The 17,710-nt window shown below is 38.0% G+C and overlaps 1 protein-coding gene across 3 annotated transcripts in view; it reads left to right on the top strand.

The window, feature by feature from the left end:
- The window catches only part of ZDHHC15 (zDHHC palmitoyltransferase 15), a 204,858-nt gene that overhangs the window by 12,429 nt on the left and 174,719 nt on the right, over positions 1-17,710 (top strand). For 2 of the 3 annotated variants that reach the window (XM_037989509.2, XM_007992113.3), the window contains exon 2: positions 16,040-16,066. The exons of the other annotated variant lie outside the window; for it this stretch is intronic. In XM_037989509.2, the coding sequence (XP_037845437.1) occupies positions 16,040-16,066 (27 nt within the window). The remainder of the gene's footprint in view (positions 1-16,039; positions 16,067-17,710) is intronic. 3 annotated transcript variants of the gene reach the window in all.

Genomic DNA, 17,710 nt, shown 5'->3' on the forward strand with positions numbered 1-17,710 from the left:
GACTCTGTTCTGTTCCATTGGTCTATATCTCTGTTTTGGTACCAGTACCATGCTGTTTTGGTTACTGTGGCCTGTAGTATACTTTGAAGTCAGGTAGCGTGATGCTTCCAGCTTTGTTCTTTTGACTTAGGATTGTCTTGGAGATGCGGGCTCTTTTTTGGTTCCATATGAACTTTAAAGCAGTTTTTTCCAATTCTGTGAAGAAACTCATTGGTAGCTTGATGGGGATGGCATTGAATCTATAAATAACCTTGGGCAGTATGGCCATTTTCACGATACTGATTCTTCCTATCCATGAGCATGGTATGTTCTTCCATTTGTTTGTGTCCTCTTTTATTTCACTGAGCAGTGGTTTGTAGTTCTCCTTGAAGAGGTCGTTTACATCCCTTGTAAGTTGGTTTCCTAGGTATTTTATTCTCTTTGAAGCAATTGTGAATGGAAGTTCATTCATGATTTGGCTCTCTGTTTGTCTGTTACTGGTGTATAAGAATGCTTGTGATTTTTGCACATTAATTTTGTATCCTGAGACTTTGCTGAAGTTGCTTATCAGCTTAGGGAGATTTTGGGCTGAGACAATGGGGTTTTCTAAATATACAATCATGTCATCTGCAAAGAGGGACAATTTGACTTCTTCTTTTCCTAACTGAATCCCCTTGATTTCTTTCTCTTGCCTGATTGCCCTAGCCAGAACTTCCAACACTATGTTGAATAGGAGTGGTGAGAGAGGGCATCCCTGTCTTGTGCCAGTTTTCAAAGGGAATTTTTCCAGTTTTTGCCCATTCAGTATGATATTGGCTGTGGGTTTGTCATAAATAGCTCTTATTATTTTGAGGTATGTTCCATCAATACCGAATTTATTGAGCGTTTTTAGCATGAAGGGCTGTTGAATTTTGTCAAAAGCCTTTTCTGCATCTATTCAGATAATCATTTGGTTCTTGTCTTTGGTTGTTTATATGCTGGATTACGTTTATTGATTTGTGAATGTTGAACCAGCCTTGCATCCCAGGGATGAAGCCCACTTGATCATGGTGGATAAGCTTTTGGATGTGCTGCTGAATCCGGTTTGCCAGTATTTTATTGAGGATTTTTGCATCGCTGTTCATCAGGGATATTGGCCTAAAATTCTCTTTTTTTGTTGTGTCTCTGCCAGGCTTTGGTATCAGGATTATGTTGGCCTCATAAAATGAGTTAGGGAGGATTCCCTCTTTTTCTATTGATTGGAATAGTTTCACAAGGAATGGTACCAGCTCCTCCTTGTACCTCTGGTAGAATTCAGCTGTGAGTCCATCTGGTCCTGGATATTTTTTGGTAGGTAGGCTATTAATTATTGCCTCAATTTCAGAGCCTGCTATTGGTCTATTCAGGGATTCAAGTTCTTCCTGGTTTAGTCTTGGAAGAGTGTAAGTGTCCAGGAAATTATCCATTTCTTCTAGATTTTCTAGTTTATTTGCATAGAGGTGTTTATAGTATTCTCTGATGGTAGTTTGTATTTCTGTGGGGTCGGTGGTGATATCCCCTTTATCATTTTTTATTGTGTGTATTTGATTCTTCTCTCTTTTCTTCTTTATTAGTCTTGCTAGTGGTCTGTCAATTTTGTTGATCTTTTCAAAAAACCAGCTCCTGGATTGATTGATTTTTTGGAGGGTTTTTTGTGTCTCTATCTCCTTCAGTTCTGCTCTGATCTTAGTTATTTCTTGCCTTCTGCTAGCTTTCGAATGTGTTTGCTCTTGCTTCTCTAGTTCTTTTAATTGTGATGTTAGAGTGTCAATTTTAGATCTTTCCTGCTTTCTCTTGTGGGCATTTAGTGCTGTAAATTTCCCTCTACACACTGCTATAAATGTGTCCCAGAGATTCTGGTATGTTGTATCTTTGTTCTCATTGGTTTCAAAGAACATCTTTATTTCTGCCTTCATTTCGTTATGTACCCAGTAGTCATTCAGGAGCAGGTTGTTTGGTTTCCATGTAGTTGAGCGGTTTTGATTGAGTTTCTTAGTCCTGAGTTCTAGTTTGATTGCACTGTGGTCTGAGAGACAGTTTGTTATAATTTCTGTTCTTGTACATTTGCTGAGGAGTGCTTTACTTCCAATTATGTGGTCAATTTTGGAATAAGTGCGATGTGGTGCTGAGAAGAATGTATATTCTTTTGATTTGGGGTGTAGAGTTCTATAGATGTCTATTAGGTCTGCTTGCTGCAGAGATGAGTTCAATTCCTGGATATCCTTGTTAACTTTCTGTCTCGTTGATCTGTCTAATGTTGACAGTGGAGTGTTGAAGTCTCCCACTATTATTGTATGGGAGTCTAAGTCTCTTTGTAAGTCTCTAAGGACTTGCTTTATGAATCTGGGTTCTCCTGTATTGGGTGCATATATATTTAGGATAGTTAGCTCTTCCTGTTGAATTGATCCCTTTACCATTATGTAATGGCCTTCTTTGTCTCTTTTGATCTTTGATGGCTTAAAGTGTGTTTTATCAGAGACTAGTATTGCAACCCCTGCTTTTTTTTGTTCTCCATTTGCTTGGTAAATCTTCCTCCATCCCTTTATTTTGAGCCTATGTATGTCTCTGCATGTGAGATGGGTCTCCTGAATACAGCAGACTGATGGGTCTTGACTCTTTATCCAGTTTTCCAGTCTGTGTCTTTTAATTGGAGCATTTAGTCCATTTACATTTAAGGTTAATATTGTTATGTGTGAACTTTGATCCTGCCATTATGATATTCACTGGTTATTTTGCTCGTTAGTTGATGCAGTTTCTTCCTAGCCTCGATGGTCTTTACATTTTGGCATGTTTTTGCAATGGCTGGTACCGGTTGTTCCTTTCCATGTTTAATGCTTCCTTCAGGGTCTCTTGTAAGGCAGGCCTAGTGGTGACAAAATCTCTAAGCATTTGCTTATCTGTAAAGGATTTTATTTTTCCTTCACTTATGAAACTTCGTTTGGCTGGATATGAAATTCTGGGTTGAAAATTCTTTTTTTTAAGAATGTTGAATAGTGGCCCCTACTCTCTTCTGGCTTGTAGAGTTTCTGGTGAGAGATCTGCTGTTAGTCTGATGGGCTCCCTTTGTGGGTAACCCGACCTTTCTCTCTGGCTGCCCTTAAATTTTTTTCCTTCATTTCAACTTTGGTGAATCTGGCAATTATGTGTCTTGAAGTTGCTCTTCTCGAGGAGTATCTTTGTGGTGTTCTCTGTATTTCCTGGATTTGAATGTTGGCCTGCCCTACTAGGTTGGGGAAGTTCTCCTGGATGATATCCTGAAGAGTGTTTTCCAACTTGGTTCCTTTTTCCCCCTCACTTTCAGGCACCCCAATCAGGCGTAGATTTGGTCTTTTTACATAATCCCATACTTCTTGCAGGCTTTGTTCATTTCTTTTTCTTCTTTTTTCTTTTGGTTTCTCTTCTCGCTTCATTTCGTTCGTTTGATCCTCAATCGCTGATACTCTTTCTTCCCGTTGATCGAGTCGGTTACTGAAGCTTGTGCATTTGTCACGTATTTCTCGTGTCATGGTTTTCATCTCTTTCATTTCGTTTATGACCTTCTCTGCATTAATTACTCTAGCCATCAATTCTTCCACTTTTTTTTCAAGATTTTTAGTTTCTTTGTGCTGGGTACGTAATTCCTCCTTTAGCTCTGAGAGGTTTGATGGACTGCCGCCTTCTTCTCTCATCTCGTCAAAGTCATTCTCCGTCCAGCTTTTATCCGTTGCTGGCGATGAGCTGCGCTCCTTTGCCGGGGGAGATGCGCTCTTATTTTTTGAATTTACAGCTTTTCTGCCCTGCTTTTTCCCCATCTTTGTGGTTTTATCTGCCTCTGGTCTTTGATGATGGTGATGTACTGATGGGGTTTTGGTGTAGGTGTCCTTCCTGTTAGATAGTTTTCCTTCTAACAGTCAGGGCCCTCAGCTGTAGGTCTGTTGGAGATTGCTTGAGGTCCACTCCAGACCCTGTTTGCCTGGGTATCAGCAGCAGAGGCTGCAGAAGATAGAATATTTCTGAACAGCGAGTGTACCTGTCTGATTCTTGCTTCAGAAGCTTCCTCTCAGGGGTGTACTCCACCCTGTGAGGTGTGGGGTGTCAGACTGCCCCTAGTGGGGTATGTCTCCCAGTTAGGCTACTCAGGGGTCAGGGACCCACTTGAGCAGGCAGTCTGTCCCTTCTCAGATCTCAACCTCCGTGTTGGGAGATCCACTGCTCTCTTCAGAGCTGTCAGAGAGAGTCGTTTGGGTCTGCAGAAGTTTCTGCTGCTTTTGTTGTTGTTTAGCTATGCCCTGTCCCCAGAGGTGGAGTCTCCAGAGACAGGCAGGTTTCCTTGAGCTGCTGTGAGCTCCACCCAGTTCCAGCTTCCCAGCTGCGTTGTTTACCTACTTAAGCCTCAGCAATGGCGGGCGCCCCTCCCCCAGCCTCGCTGCTGCCTTGCGGTTAGATCACAGACTGCTCTGCTCCAATGAGGGAGGCTCCATGGGCGTGGGACCCTCCCGGCCAGGTGTGGGATATAATCTCCTGGAGTGCCCATTTGTTTTAAGTGCAGTATTGGGGTGGGAGTTACCCGATTTTCCAGGTGTTGTGTGTCTCAGTTCCCCTGGCTAGGAAAAGGGATTCCCTTCCCCCTTGCGCTTCCCAGGTGAGGCGATGCCTCGCCCTGCTTCATCTATCGCTGGTCGGGCTGCAGCAGCTGACCAGCAGCAGTTGTCCGTCACTCCCTAGTGAGATGAACCCAGTACCTCAGTTGAAAATGCAGAAATCACCAGTCTTCTGTGTCGCTCGCGCTGGGAGTTGGAGACTGGAGCTGTTCCTATTCAGCCATCTTGCTCTGCCCAATACATAATATTCTTTATTTCCTCTTTATTATCAATTTTTGTCTTAAAGTCTATTTTGTGTAAAAGTGGAGTAGCAACCCTAGCTCTCTTTTAGTTATTATTTGCATGGATGTATTTTTCTATCCATTCACTTTCAATCTATATATGTGTTTGGATCTAAGGTGATTCCGTCGTAAATAGCATATAGTTTGGTCATTTTTTAAATCCATTCTGACAATTTCTCCCTTTTCCTGGAGAATTTAGGCCATTTACATTTAAAGTAATTAATGATAAAGGACTTCTGCCATGTTGGCAATTTTTTTTCTGTATGTCTTATACCTTATTTTATGTTTCTGTTCCTTCCTTACTGCCTTAAAATTTTTAATAGATTTTATATATAGATCAATTTTAAGTTCACATCAACATTGAGCCGAAAGTAGAGTTTCCATAGAAATTTCCCCACCTCCTCTAACACCCCCCCACAGCCTCCCTGACTATCTATATTCTACATCAGAATGGTACACTTGTTATAATCTAGGAATCTCCATTGACACATCATTTTCACCCCAAATCCATAGTTTACATTAACATTCACTTTCGGTGTTCTACATTCTACAGGTTTTGACAAACATATAATTATATATATCTACCATTATGGTATCATATAAAGTATTTTCATTACCTAAAAATCCTCCATGCTCTACCCATTCATTTCTTCCTTTCACCTAACTCCTGGAAACCATTGACATTTTTACTATCTCCATAGTTTTACCTTGTCTAGAATGTCATATATTTGGAAGCATATAGTATGTAGCCTTTGCAAATTGACTTCTTTTACTTCATAATATGCATTTAAGATTCTTCCATTTCTTTTCATGGCTTGATAGCTCATTTCTTTTTAGTGCTAAATAATATTCCATTATGTGGATATATCATAGGTTATTTCTCCATTCACCTACTGAAGGACATCTTGGTTGTTTCCAAGTTTTGGAAATTATGAATAAAGCTGCTTTAAACATCTCTGTGTAAGTTTCTGTGTGAACATAAGTTTTCAGCTCCTTTGACTAAATACCAAGGAGTGTGATTGCTGAATTGTAGGGTAAGGGTATGTTTAATTTTATAAGAAACCACTAAAGTATCTTCCAAAGTAGCTGAACCATTTTACATTTCTGCCAGCAATGAATGAGAGTTCCTGTTGCTCTACATCCACGCCAGCATTTGGTGTGATTAGCATTCTGGAGTTTCACCATTCTAATAGGTGTGTGGTGGTATCTGATTGTTGTTTTACTGCCTTATATTTTAATTAATTTTTTATAGTGTACCCATTTTGATTTTCTCTCGTTTCTTTTTCAGTATATTTTTTAGTTTTTTCCTAGTGGTTACCTTAGGTATTACAATTAACACATTAACTTTTCAATAATGAAGTCTGAATTAATACCAACTTGGGTTTCTTTTAACTTTTATTTTAGGTTTTATGAAACATATGTAGGTTTATTATATAGGTAGACTCGTGTCATGGGGGTTGTTATATGGATTATTTTGTCACCCAGGTATTATGCCTAGTACCCAATTATTTTCTCTGCTCCTCTCCCTTTTCCTACCCTTCACCTTCAAATAGACCCCAGTGTCTGTTGTTTCCTTCTTTGTGTTGAAGAGTTCTCGTCATTTATAAGTGAGAACATGTAATATTTGGTTTTCTGTTCCTACATTAGTTTGCTAGGATAATGGCCTCCAGCTCCATCTATGTTCCCACAAAAGACAGAATCCCATTCTTTTCTATGGCTGCATAATATTCCATGGTGTATATGTACCACATTTTCTTTAATGCATCAGCCTCTGATGGGCATTTAGATTGATTCCATGTCTTTGCTATTCTGAATACTGCTGCAGTGAACATTTGCCTGCATGTGTCTTTATGGTAAAATGATTTATATGCCTTTGGGTATATGCCCAATAATGGGATTGCTGGGTCAAATGGTATTTCCGTTTTTATGTCTTTGTGGAATCACCACACTGTATTCCACAATTGTTGAGCTAATTTACCCTCCTACCAGCAGTGTACAAGTGTACCCTTTTCTCCACAACCTCACAAGCATCTGTTATTTTTTAACTTTCTAATAGCCATTCTGAGATAGTATCTTATTATGGTTTTGATTTGCATTTCTATAATGATCAGGGATATAGAGCTTTTATTCATATGTATGTTGGCCACATGTATGGCTTCTTTTGAAAAGTGTTCATGTCCTTTGCCCACATTTTAATGGGGTTGTTTGATGTTGTCTTATAAGTTTGTTTAAGTTCCTTATAGCTGCTGGATATTAGACTTTTTTCAGGTGCATAGTTTGCAAAAATTTTCTTCCATTCTGTAGGTTGTCTCCCATTGTGTAGGTTGATAGTTTCTTTTGCTGTACAGAAGCTCTTAAGTTTAATTAGATCTCATTCATCAATTTTTGCTTTTGTTGTGATTGCTTCTGGCATGTTTGTCATGAACTCTTTCGCCTGTTCCTTTGTGCAGCATGGTATTGCCTATGTTGTGTTCCATGGTTTTTATAGTTTTGGGTTTTACATTTAAGTCTTTAATCAATCTCGAGTTGATTTTTGTATATGGTGTAATGAAGGGGTCCAGTTTCAATCTTCTGCATATGGCTAGTCAATTATCCCAGCAACATTTATTGACTAGAGAGTCCTTTCCCCATGGCTTGCTTTTGTCAGCTTTGTCAAAGATCAGATGGGCATAGGTGTGCAGCCTTATTTCTGGGTTCTCTATTCTGTTCCTTTGGTTTTTATGTCTGTCTTTGTACCAGTACCATGCTTTTTTGGTTACTGTAGCCCTATAGTATAATTTGAAGTCAGGTAACGTGATGCATCCAGCTTTGCCCTTTTTGCTTAGGATTGCCCTGGCTATTCAGGCTCTTTTTTGCTTCCATATGAATTTTAAAATAGTTTTGTTTTGTAGTTCTATAAAGAATGTCATTGATAGTTTGACAGAAATAGCATTGAATTTCTAAGTTGCTTTGGGAAATGTGGCCATTTTAATGATATTGATTCTTCCTGTCCATGAGTATGGGATGTTTTTCCATTTGTTTGTGTGATCTCTGATTTCTCTGAGCAGTGTATTGTAATTCTCTTTGTAGAGATCTTTCACTTCTTTGTTTAGCTGTATTCGAACGTATTTTATTCTTTATGTGGCAATTGTGAAGGGAATTACTTTCCTGATTTGGCTTTTGGCTTGTCTATTATTGAATACCAACTTTTTTTAAATTATACTTTAACTTTTAGGGTACATGTGCACAACGTGCAGGTTTGTTATGTATGTATACATGTGCCATGTTGGTGTGCTGCACCCATTAACTCTTCACTTACCTTAGGTATTTCTCCTAATGCTATCCCTCCCCCTCCCTCCACCCCATGACAGGCCCCAGTGTGTGATGTTCCCCACCCTGTGTCCAAGTGTTCTCATTGTTCAATTCCTACCAATGAGTGAGAACATGCACTGTTAGGTTTTCTGTCCTTGTGATAGTTTGCTCAGAATGATGGTTTCCAGCTTCATCCATGTCCCTACAAAGGACGTGAACGCATCCCTTTTTTTTTATGACTGCATAGTATTCCATGGTGTATATGTGCCACATTTTCTTAATCCAGTCTGTCGTTGATGGACATTTGGGTTGGTTCCAAGTTTTTGCTATTGTGAATAGTGCCACGATAAACATACATGTGCATGTGTCTTTATATTAACATGATTTATAATCCTTTGGGTATATACTCAGTAATGGGATTGCTGGGTCAAATGGTATTTCTGGTTCTAGATCCTTGAGGAATCACCACACTATCTTCCACAATGGTTGAGCTAGTTTACACTCCCACCAACAGTTCCTATTTCTCCACATCCTTTCAGCATGTTTTTTCCTGACTTTTTAATGATCGCCATTCTAACTGGTGTGAGATGGTATCTCATTGTGGTTTTGATTTGCATTTCTCTGATGGCCAGTGATGATGAGAATTTTTTCATGTGTCTGTTGGTTGCATAAACGTCTTCTTTGAGAAGTATCTGTTCATATCCTTTGCTCACTTTTTGATGGGGTTGTTTGATTTTTTTCCTGTAAATTTGTTTAAGTTATTTGTAGATTCTGGATATCAGCCCTTTGTCAGATTGGTAGATTGCAAACATTTTCTCCCATTCTGTAGGTTGCCTGTTCACTCTGATGGTAGTTTCTTTTGCTGTGCAGAAACTCTTTGGTTTAATTAGATCCTATTTGTCTGTTTTGGCTTTTGTTGCCATTGCTTTTGGTGTTTTAGTCATGAACTCCTTGTCCATGACTATGTCCTGAATGGTATTGCCTAGGTTTTCTTCTAGGGTTTTTATGGTTTTAGGTCTAACATTTAAGTCTTTAATCCATCTTGAATTAATTTTTGTACAAGGTGTAAGGAAAGGATCCAGTTTCAGCTTTCTACATATGGCTAGCCAGTTTTCCCAGCACCATTTATTAAATAGGGAATCCTTTCCCCATTTCTTGTTTTTATCAGGTTTGCCAAAGATCAGATGGTTACAGATGTGTGACCTCTGAGGCCTCTGTTCTGTTCCATTGTTCTATATCTCTGTTTTTGTAACAGTACCATGCTGTTTTGGCTACTGTAGCCTTGCAGTATAGTTTGAAGTCAGGTAGCATGATGCCTCCAGCTTTGTTCTTTTGGCTTAGGATTGTCTTGGCAATGTGGACTTTTTTTTTGGTTTCATTTGAACATTAAAGAAGTTTTTTTCCAATTATGTGAAGAAAGTCATTGGTAACTTGATGGGGATGGCATTGAATCTATAAATTACCGTGGTCAGTATAGCCGTTTTCACAATATTGATTCTTCCTATCCATGAGCATGGGATGTTCTTCCATTGTTTTGTGTCCTCTTTTATTTTGTTGAGCAGTGGTTTGTAATTGTCCTTGAAGAGGTCCTTCATGTCCCTTGTAAGTTGGATTCCTAGGTATTTTATTCTCTTTGAAGCAATTGTGAATGGGAGTTCACTCATGATTTGGCTCTCTGTTTGTCTATTATTAGTGTATAGAAATGCTAGTGATTTTTGCACATTAATTTTGTATCCTGAGACTTTGCTGAAGTTGCTTATCAGCTTAAGGAGATTTTGGGCTGAGACAATGGGGTTTTCTAAATATACAATCATGTCATCTGCAAAGAGGGACAATTTGACTTCTTCTTTTCCTAACTGAATCCCCTTGATTTCTTTCTCTTGCCTGATTGCCCTAGCCAGAACTTCCAACACTATGTTGAATAGGAGTGGTGAGAGAGGGCATCCCTGTCTTGTGCCAGTTTTCAAAGGGAATTTTTCCAGTTTTTGCCCATTCAGTATGATATTGGCTGTGGGTTTGTCATAAATAGCTCTTATTATTTTGAGATACTTTCCATCAATACCTAGTTTATTGAGAGTTTTTAGCATGAAGGACTGCTGAATTTTGTCAAAGGCCTTTTCTGCATCTATTGAGATAATCATGTGGTTTTTGTCTTTGGATCTGTTTATATGCTGGATTACATTTATTGTTTTGCATTTGTTGAACCATCCTTGCATCCCAGGGATGAAGCTAAGTCGATCTTGGTGGATAAGCTTTTTGATGTGCTGCTGGATTCGGTTTGCCAGTATTTTATTGAGGATTTTTGCATCGATGTTCATCAGGGATATTGCTCTAAAATTCTCTTTTTTTGTTGTGTCTCTGCCAGGCTTTGGTATCAGGATGATGCTAGCCTCATGAAATGAGTTAGGGAGGATTCCCTCTTTTTCTATTGATTGGAATAGTTTCAGAAGGAATGGTACCAGCTCCTCTTTGTACCTTTGGTAGAATTCAGCTGTGAATCCATCTGGTCCTGGAGTTTTTTTAGTTGGTAGGCTATTAATTATTGCCTCAATTTCAGAGCCTGTTATTGGTCTATTCACGGATTCAACTTCTTCCTGGTTTAGTCTTGGGAGGGTGTATGTGTCCAGGAATTTATCCATTTCTTCTAGATTTTCTAGTTTATTTGTGTAGAAGTGTTTATAGTATTCTCTGATGGTAGTTTGTATTTCTGTGGGATCAGTGGTGATATTCCCTTTATCATTTTTTCATTGTGTCTATTTGATTCTTCTCTCTTTTCTTATTTGTTAGTGTTGCTGCCGCCTTGCAGTTAGATCTCGGACTGCTGTGCTAGTAGTGAGCAAGGCTCCACGGGTGTGGGACCCACTGAGCCAGGCACGGGATATAATCTCCTGGTGTTCCATTTGTTAAGACCATTGGAAAAGCGCAGTATTACGGTGGGAGTGTCCCGATTTTCCAGATACCATCTGTCATGACTTCCTTTGGCTAGGAAAGGGAATTCCCGGACCCCTTGTGCTTCCTGGGTGAGGCAATGCCCTGCCCTGCTTTGGCTCACATTCCTTGGGCCGCACCCACTGTCCAACCAGTCCCAATGAGATGAACCCAGTACCTCAGTTGGAAATGCAGAAGTCACCCATCTGCGTTGCTCACGCTGGGGTCTGTAGACTAGAGCTGTTCCTATTTGGCCATCTTGGAACAATCCTGTTGAATACCAACTTAATTTAATAGTATACAAAAGCCATCCCTTTACAGTTCTAGGGTACATGTGCATAACGTGCAGGTTTGTTACATATGTATCCTTGTGCCATGTTGCTGTGCTGCACCAATCAACTCGTCAGCACCTCAAATTACATCTTTATACGTTGTATACTCCTTAACATAGATTGATCATTGTTGTTTTATGCATTTTTGCATATTTTGGATAGTAAAAAGAGTTTTTAAAAAAACCTAAAACACAGTTTTACTTGCTTTTGTAGCTACCTATGTAGTTACCTTTGCCAGTGTTCCCATTTTTTTGTATAGCTTGGGTTATAATGAGTGCCCTTTCAGTTTTTCTAGAGAATGCCCTTTGGTATTTCTTGAAGGGCAGTTCTACTAGTGATCAGCTCCCTCAGTTTTTGTTTATCTGGCAACATCTTGTTTTTGCTTTCATTCTTTGGAGTATAGTGTTGCTGGACATAGAATTCTGGATATATGTTGACAGATGTTTTTCTTTTTCTTTCAGCAATTTAAATATGACATTTCACTGCCTTCTAGCCTCTGTGGGTTCTTAAGAGAAATCAGCTGTTCGTCTTACTGTTTTTTTTGTATATAAAAAGTCACTTTCCCTGCTTTCAAAGTTTTCTCTCTGTTTTTTGGCAATTTGACTATAATATGTCTGATTGTGGATATCTTTTAGTTTATTCTATGTGGAGTTCATTGCACTTCTTGGATGTTTAGATTCATATTTTTTACCAAATGTATGAAGTTTTTTAGCCATCATTTTTTCAAATACTCTTTCTGTTTTTCCTCTCTTTACTCTCACTTTGGAAGCCCCGTTATGTGTATATTAGTATGTTAGGATATAGGCTGATATTAGAGTGTAGGCTCTATCATTGTGTATAGTAGAGTGTAGGCAGCTGTCCTCACTGTCTCTGCTGATCTGGGATGTGGAGGATGGTAGGCAGCCAATTTAAAATGTCACAGTATCTCTTATGACAAAGCATTGGTTCTTTTCTTCACCAAGTCTTCCTCTCTGGTTATTGTAACAATTTTACTAGATTCCAGAGTTCTGCAAAAGTTTATTCTGACAGTTTTTGCCAGCTCATTAGTTGCTTTTGAGGAGGGATATAAGTCTGGAGTACTCTCAGTTTTGGTGCCCAATAGTATCCATTCTGAGACTGAAAAATGAAATATCTATAATAAAATTCTACTCAAAAGGTAGAAATTCTTCAAAGAGAGAAGAAATAGAAACTGATTAGGCAGAAAAAAAACCAGAAGAAACCATTTTCTAGAAACCAAGTTTCTGTAGAAGTAAAAGTATCCATTCAAGCCTATAGGAATCATGGGTTTAGCACATCTAAAATAGTTTTATGTCATTCATATTGACAAACAGTTAAATGTATCACACCTGACTAGTAACTTGTTGTAACAAACTCCTAATGTAACTCCAATGGTTTTAAAACCTAACTCAGGTTTTAAACCGGCTGAGGTTTTCAAATACAAATTTCTGCACCTCCACCCAAAGACTTGCTATGCTATGTGAAGAGAGCCCATCTATATTTTTATTATGCTTCCTAAGTAAGTATTACGATCATCCAGGTTTGAGAAGAACTGCCTTAAAAGTGAATGAGTGGCTGGTGTGAGTAACTTTTTCAAAGTAGTAAATAAAGACTAACTGATTAGCTTACTTTCAACAGAAAACACTCAGAAATGTGTCTCAGTTCCCTGTTTCAAATTCTTCCCTCTCCTAACGTAGAATCTAAGAAACATCTAAGAGAAAAAGTGGGGGGAATCAAAGTTATTCATTTTGACACTGAATAAATTATTTTAAAACCATCATATATAACTCTGGGAACCATAACATTTTTAAAAAGTCAGACTTGTTTTGTCCTAAACTTATTGTAAAATGTAACCTGACTAAACAATTTATTTTTGTAGAAAAATGATAATACATTGCTAACAATAATTAAGTACTTATGTGCAAAGCACCCAAGTGCTTTACACGTATTTTATTACTTAATCCTTGTAACAATCTGATAACATAAACAATTTTATCTTCGTTTTACAGATGAGGAAACTGAGGCACACGTGATTAATTAACTTGACCAAGGTCACAGAATAAGTGTCAAGAGCCAAAATATGAATACATGCCAAAGTATATGCTGTACATCATTATAATAAACTCCCTTCCCAAACATGTCATTGATTAAAAAAGAACTTCATGTTGTAAGTGAGCACTCATCTCACTGGATATTTCCAAACTTCATACTCTCCTTTCACAAGTCCCTTTTGAACTCCACTAATTCTGTAGCCACTAGCCACATGCAGCTATTAAACACTTGAAATGTGTCATCTGGATTCAGATGTTCTGGAAGCATAGAATATACACCAGCATTCCCAAACTTAGTGAAAAAAAGAATATAAACTATCACAAAAATTTTTATGTAGATAACATGTTGAAATGAAAATATTTTGATATATCAGTAAAATACATTTTTTTTTAAATTAAGTTCACTTGGCATTCTTTAACTTTTTAAAAAATGTTCCTACTAGAAAATTTAAACTACCTGGCTCACATCATTTCTATTGGATGGCACTGCTATAGAGTTTCTTCAGTGTCCTTTCTACAATTGTTGACCATTTCCATCTAGCCCCAAATTAGGCTTTTTCTATTTGTGTACTTCTGTGAACCCTACAATATGCATCTATTTAAAGGAAATTATAAACTATGCTTTGGTTTTAACACCAGTTGTCTGTGATGAAAAACTATTCCATATACACCCCTCTTCCTTAACTTTTCTCCATACCTACTTGCAAAGAATCAGTAAATAATGAAAGAAAAAAGGAGAGACAGTGCAAAAAGCTATTTGATGATAACTCCAATCATTTAACCCCTAGTAGTGAATGAAACTTAAAGAAACAGAGCAGGTGTGTAATTACAGTATCACCACATCACTCTAAAATCTGCATGCCTAGTTGCCCATAGAATGACTAAATGTACACTTACCCATGAGATTTGTGATAAAAGATTCATTTTGTAAAAGTTTGTTGTGACTCTTGTAACATTTTCATTTTAAATATGACTGAAATATTCTAGCCTTTTTCTTTAATAGTGCAAAAGGCATTATTAGAAAAAATACAGGAAAGGCAGAAGTACCAAGATAAGTGCCACATCTTTTAGAATAGATGCCCTTTTGTCCTCAAAAGTATGTAATTTCCAAAAGGGAAGTTTGCAAAACAATATATTTTTCCCTTAGACTTACTTCCTACACAATTTCAGAGGTAATAAAGACTTTACAAGTCAATTGCACTGCCAAACTAGTGTCTGAATGTCCTCTACAACATTTCTGAGTGTATGTAATGGGAAACACTTTTTCCCAAGGCTGCTAGCCATTGTCATTGTCATTATCGTTGTCATTATTTTTTCTAATACTGAGCTAAAATGTGTTAACCTGCAGCTTTAAGCTATTGGTTCTATTTCTGCCCTCTGCTCTTGGATCATATAAACCAATCCCTTTTGTACTTAAAAGTTCTGCAGTTATTTACAGAGAGCTGTTCCCCATCTGGAAAATTCACCAGTTGCCACTCCTTTTGTATACACATGTCTCATCTCACTATCTACAAGTACTAAGTAATCTTCCCTCACCCACAGTACTTTAGTAAGTAGCCAACAAATGGGAGTTAGGACCTCCACTTCTTGTTTAGTGTTCAGCCAGGGATAGGAAACATACCAAACAGCAATTTATCAGCTACTCCTTATTAATATTGGTCTCCAAGCAACTCTGCTTTCTCTCTCACTTCATTTTAAAGTTTTTTAAAAAGAAATGTTACTAGCTTGATTCAGGGCCTAGTGGAACCAATGCAGTCATGCAGCATGTATGTACAAAATCATGAAGTCCCAGGTTGACTGATCAATGCTTCTTTTCCACTTCAGTTTGTATTGGGAAAGTAGAGTATGTGCCTCTTTTAAGCACTCTTAACCAGTATTGATTGTTTAACTGGAAAACAACAACAACGAGGAGTTGATATCAATCTTCAGGCGGACTCATTAGAAAAAAGAAAAACATTGTCTGGTCAGATTTTTAACACAGATGAAATGTAACTGTAGTAACAAATCCATTCAAGTAATCATTAAAAGGAGATTTTTAAAGACTCAATAAAATAGACCTATATGTGAAGAAAAAAAGAAAGTATGACTAATGAAAGGCCTGAAGAAATAGCTCCTAGAATCTAGTCTCATTCTCTGTTTGGACTTTTTCCCTATTTTTCTGATCCTTAACTGTTGATCATTTTGTATGAAAACCATCTTTTGTTTGTTCAAAGAAATCACGTTTACATAGGCCTTTTATTGCTGGATCTCTACTTGGCTTATTAGAGCCCAATGGAGAAAGAAACATTGAAAATCATCTTGGTTAAACAGCTTCTCATGATTGAAAGCCTTGCTGAAGGTTTAAGACAAAGGAAGATAGCAAAGGATGGAATGTAATCACCCTTGCCTTCCCTCATCTTTGGCTAGTGGTTTCCTAAAGTACTATTATATAAATTACTCAAATGATGCTGTGGAAAATGAATTAGACAAGACTTTTTAAATATAACTAATTTCTCTCTCTCTCTCTCTCTCTCTCTCATCCATCTCTCTCTCTCTCTGTCTCTCTCTCTCTCTCTTTCTCTCTCTCTCCTCTCTCTTCACAGTGACTGTTTTGAGCCCAGCAGAAAAAGGTAAGAGGATGTTGTAAATTGTATTGATCAGGACTGTGTCCTTATTTTCATCTGAAAGTAAATAACATAAAAGCCTATACACAGCAATTTTCCCAGGAATACACTTAGGTGAGGAGAAAGTTTAGAATGATGATTTTCAGGAAGCTTACCCAGAGATAGAGAAGAACATTTTCGGTGTCCCCTTTGGCTGTAGGACAAAAATTGGAAATTATCAGGATTTATGACAGAGAAGGACACAGGTAAGCACTCTGACATAGTGACCCTAGGCTGTCTGTGTTCAACACTGTTGTCCTAGGTATGTTGCCTTTCTGCCCAATCCATCTCCTCTTTAAGGCATGGAGTAAAGGCCCCAGAAGAGACTTTAAAGGGTAACTCCTTCACTATCACAGTTCCAGTATATTTATTGTGCTCTTCTCTGCTCCTCACCACCATCTTGGCTTGACCTGCAAAATATACTACCTTTCTAAAGAGATTGTGGCATTTTCCATTTTAAAAGGTGTAAGCTAATCATTAATCTTAATAAACCTTTAGCTTTACATGATTTTATCAGTAATAACTGTGAGTGTTTATGTAGCCACTTTATATAGCCAGTTTTAATTCTCACTTCAGGGAAATTAATTGTTATAATTCGTTAACCTACCTAGCATTCATATTATGCTGTTTTTTTTTTAAATTTATTTATTATTATTATACTTTAAGTTGCAGGGTACATGTGCACAACGTGCAGGTTTGTTACATATGTATACTTGTGCCATGTTGGTGTGCTGCACCCATCAACTCGTCATTTACATCAGGTATAACTCCCAGTGCAATCCCTCCCCCCTCCCCCCTCCCCATGATAGGCCCCGGTGTGTGATGTTCCCCTTCCCGAGTCCAAGTGATCTCATTGTTCAGTTCCCACCTATGAGTGAGAACATGCGGTGTTTGGTTTTCTGTTCTTGTGATAGTTTGCTAAGAATGCTGGTTTCCAGCTGCATCCATGTCCCTACAAAGGACACAAACTCATCCTTTTTTATGGCTGCATAGTATTCCATGGTGTATATGTGCCACATTTTCTTAATCCATATGCTGTTTTAAAGCTCCAATTTGCTGTTATTCATCCAACAATGGCATTGGCTACAGAGGCAAGAGAGCAGAGTGGTTGGAAGACAGTAGACCATAGTATACAAAAGTGTGAGTTCTGTAGCTAGACTGTCTGAATTCAAATCCTGGCTCTGCTATTTCCTAGTAAATTATTTTACCGCTTTGTGCTCATTTTATTCATGTATAGAATAAAAATAATACTACCTATTACACAGAATTGTGAAAATATAATGAGTAAATGTATGTAGAGCACTTAGAACAGTGGTAAACAGAACATACTGGTGATTCAGTACATGTTTCCTACTATTATTACAACATTAGAGCAAGTCTTGAGTTGCCTCTTATTCTTATGCATGGCCCTTAAGGTCAGAGATCATCTTCTGAATAAAATATTTAATAATTATATACAAATATTTTCCACAATACATTTTCAAGACAAATTGAGTGGAGGCTTAGATGATACTGTACCATAATAGGAATAATGGCATAAGCCAGTGAGACTTGACCAGAAACAGATTCATAGTCTAATGACTATCTGGGGTCCCTTCTAACCCTGTGGAT

The sequence above is a fragment of the Chlorocebus sabaeus genome, chromosome X (genome assembly GCF_047675955.1).
Source record: "Chlorocebus sabaeus isolate Y175 chromosome X, mChlSab1.0.hap1, whole genome shotgun sequence".
Classification (NCBI taxonomy): domain Eukaryota; kingdom Metazoa; phylum Chordata; class Mammalia; order Primates; family Cercopithecidae; genus Chlorocebus; species Chlorocebus sabaeus.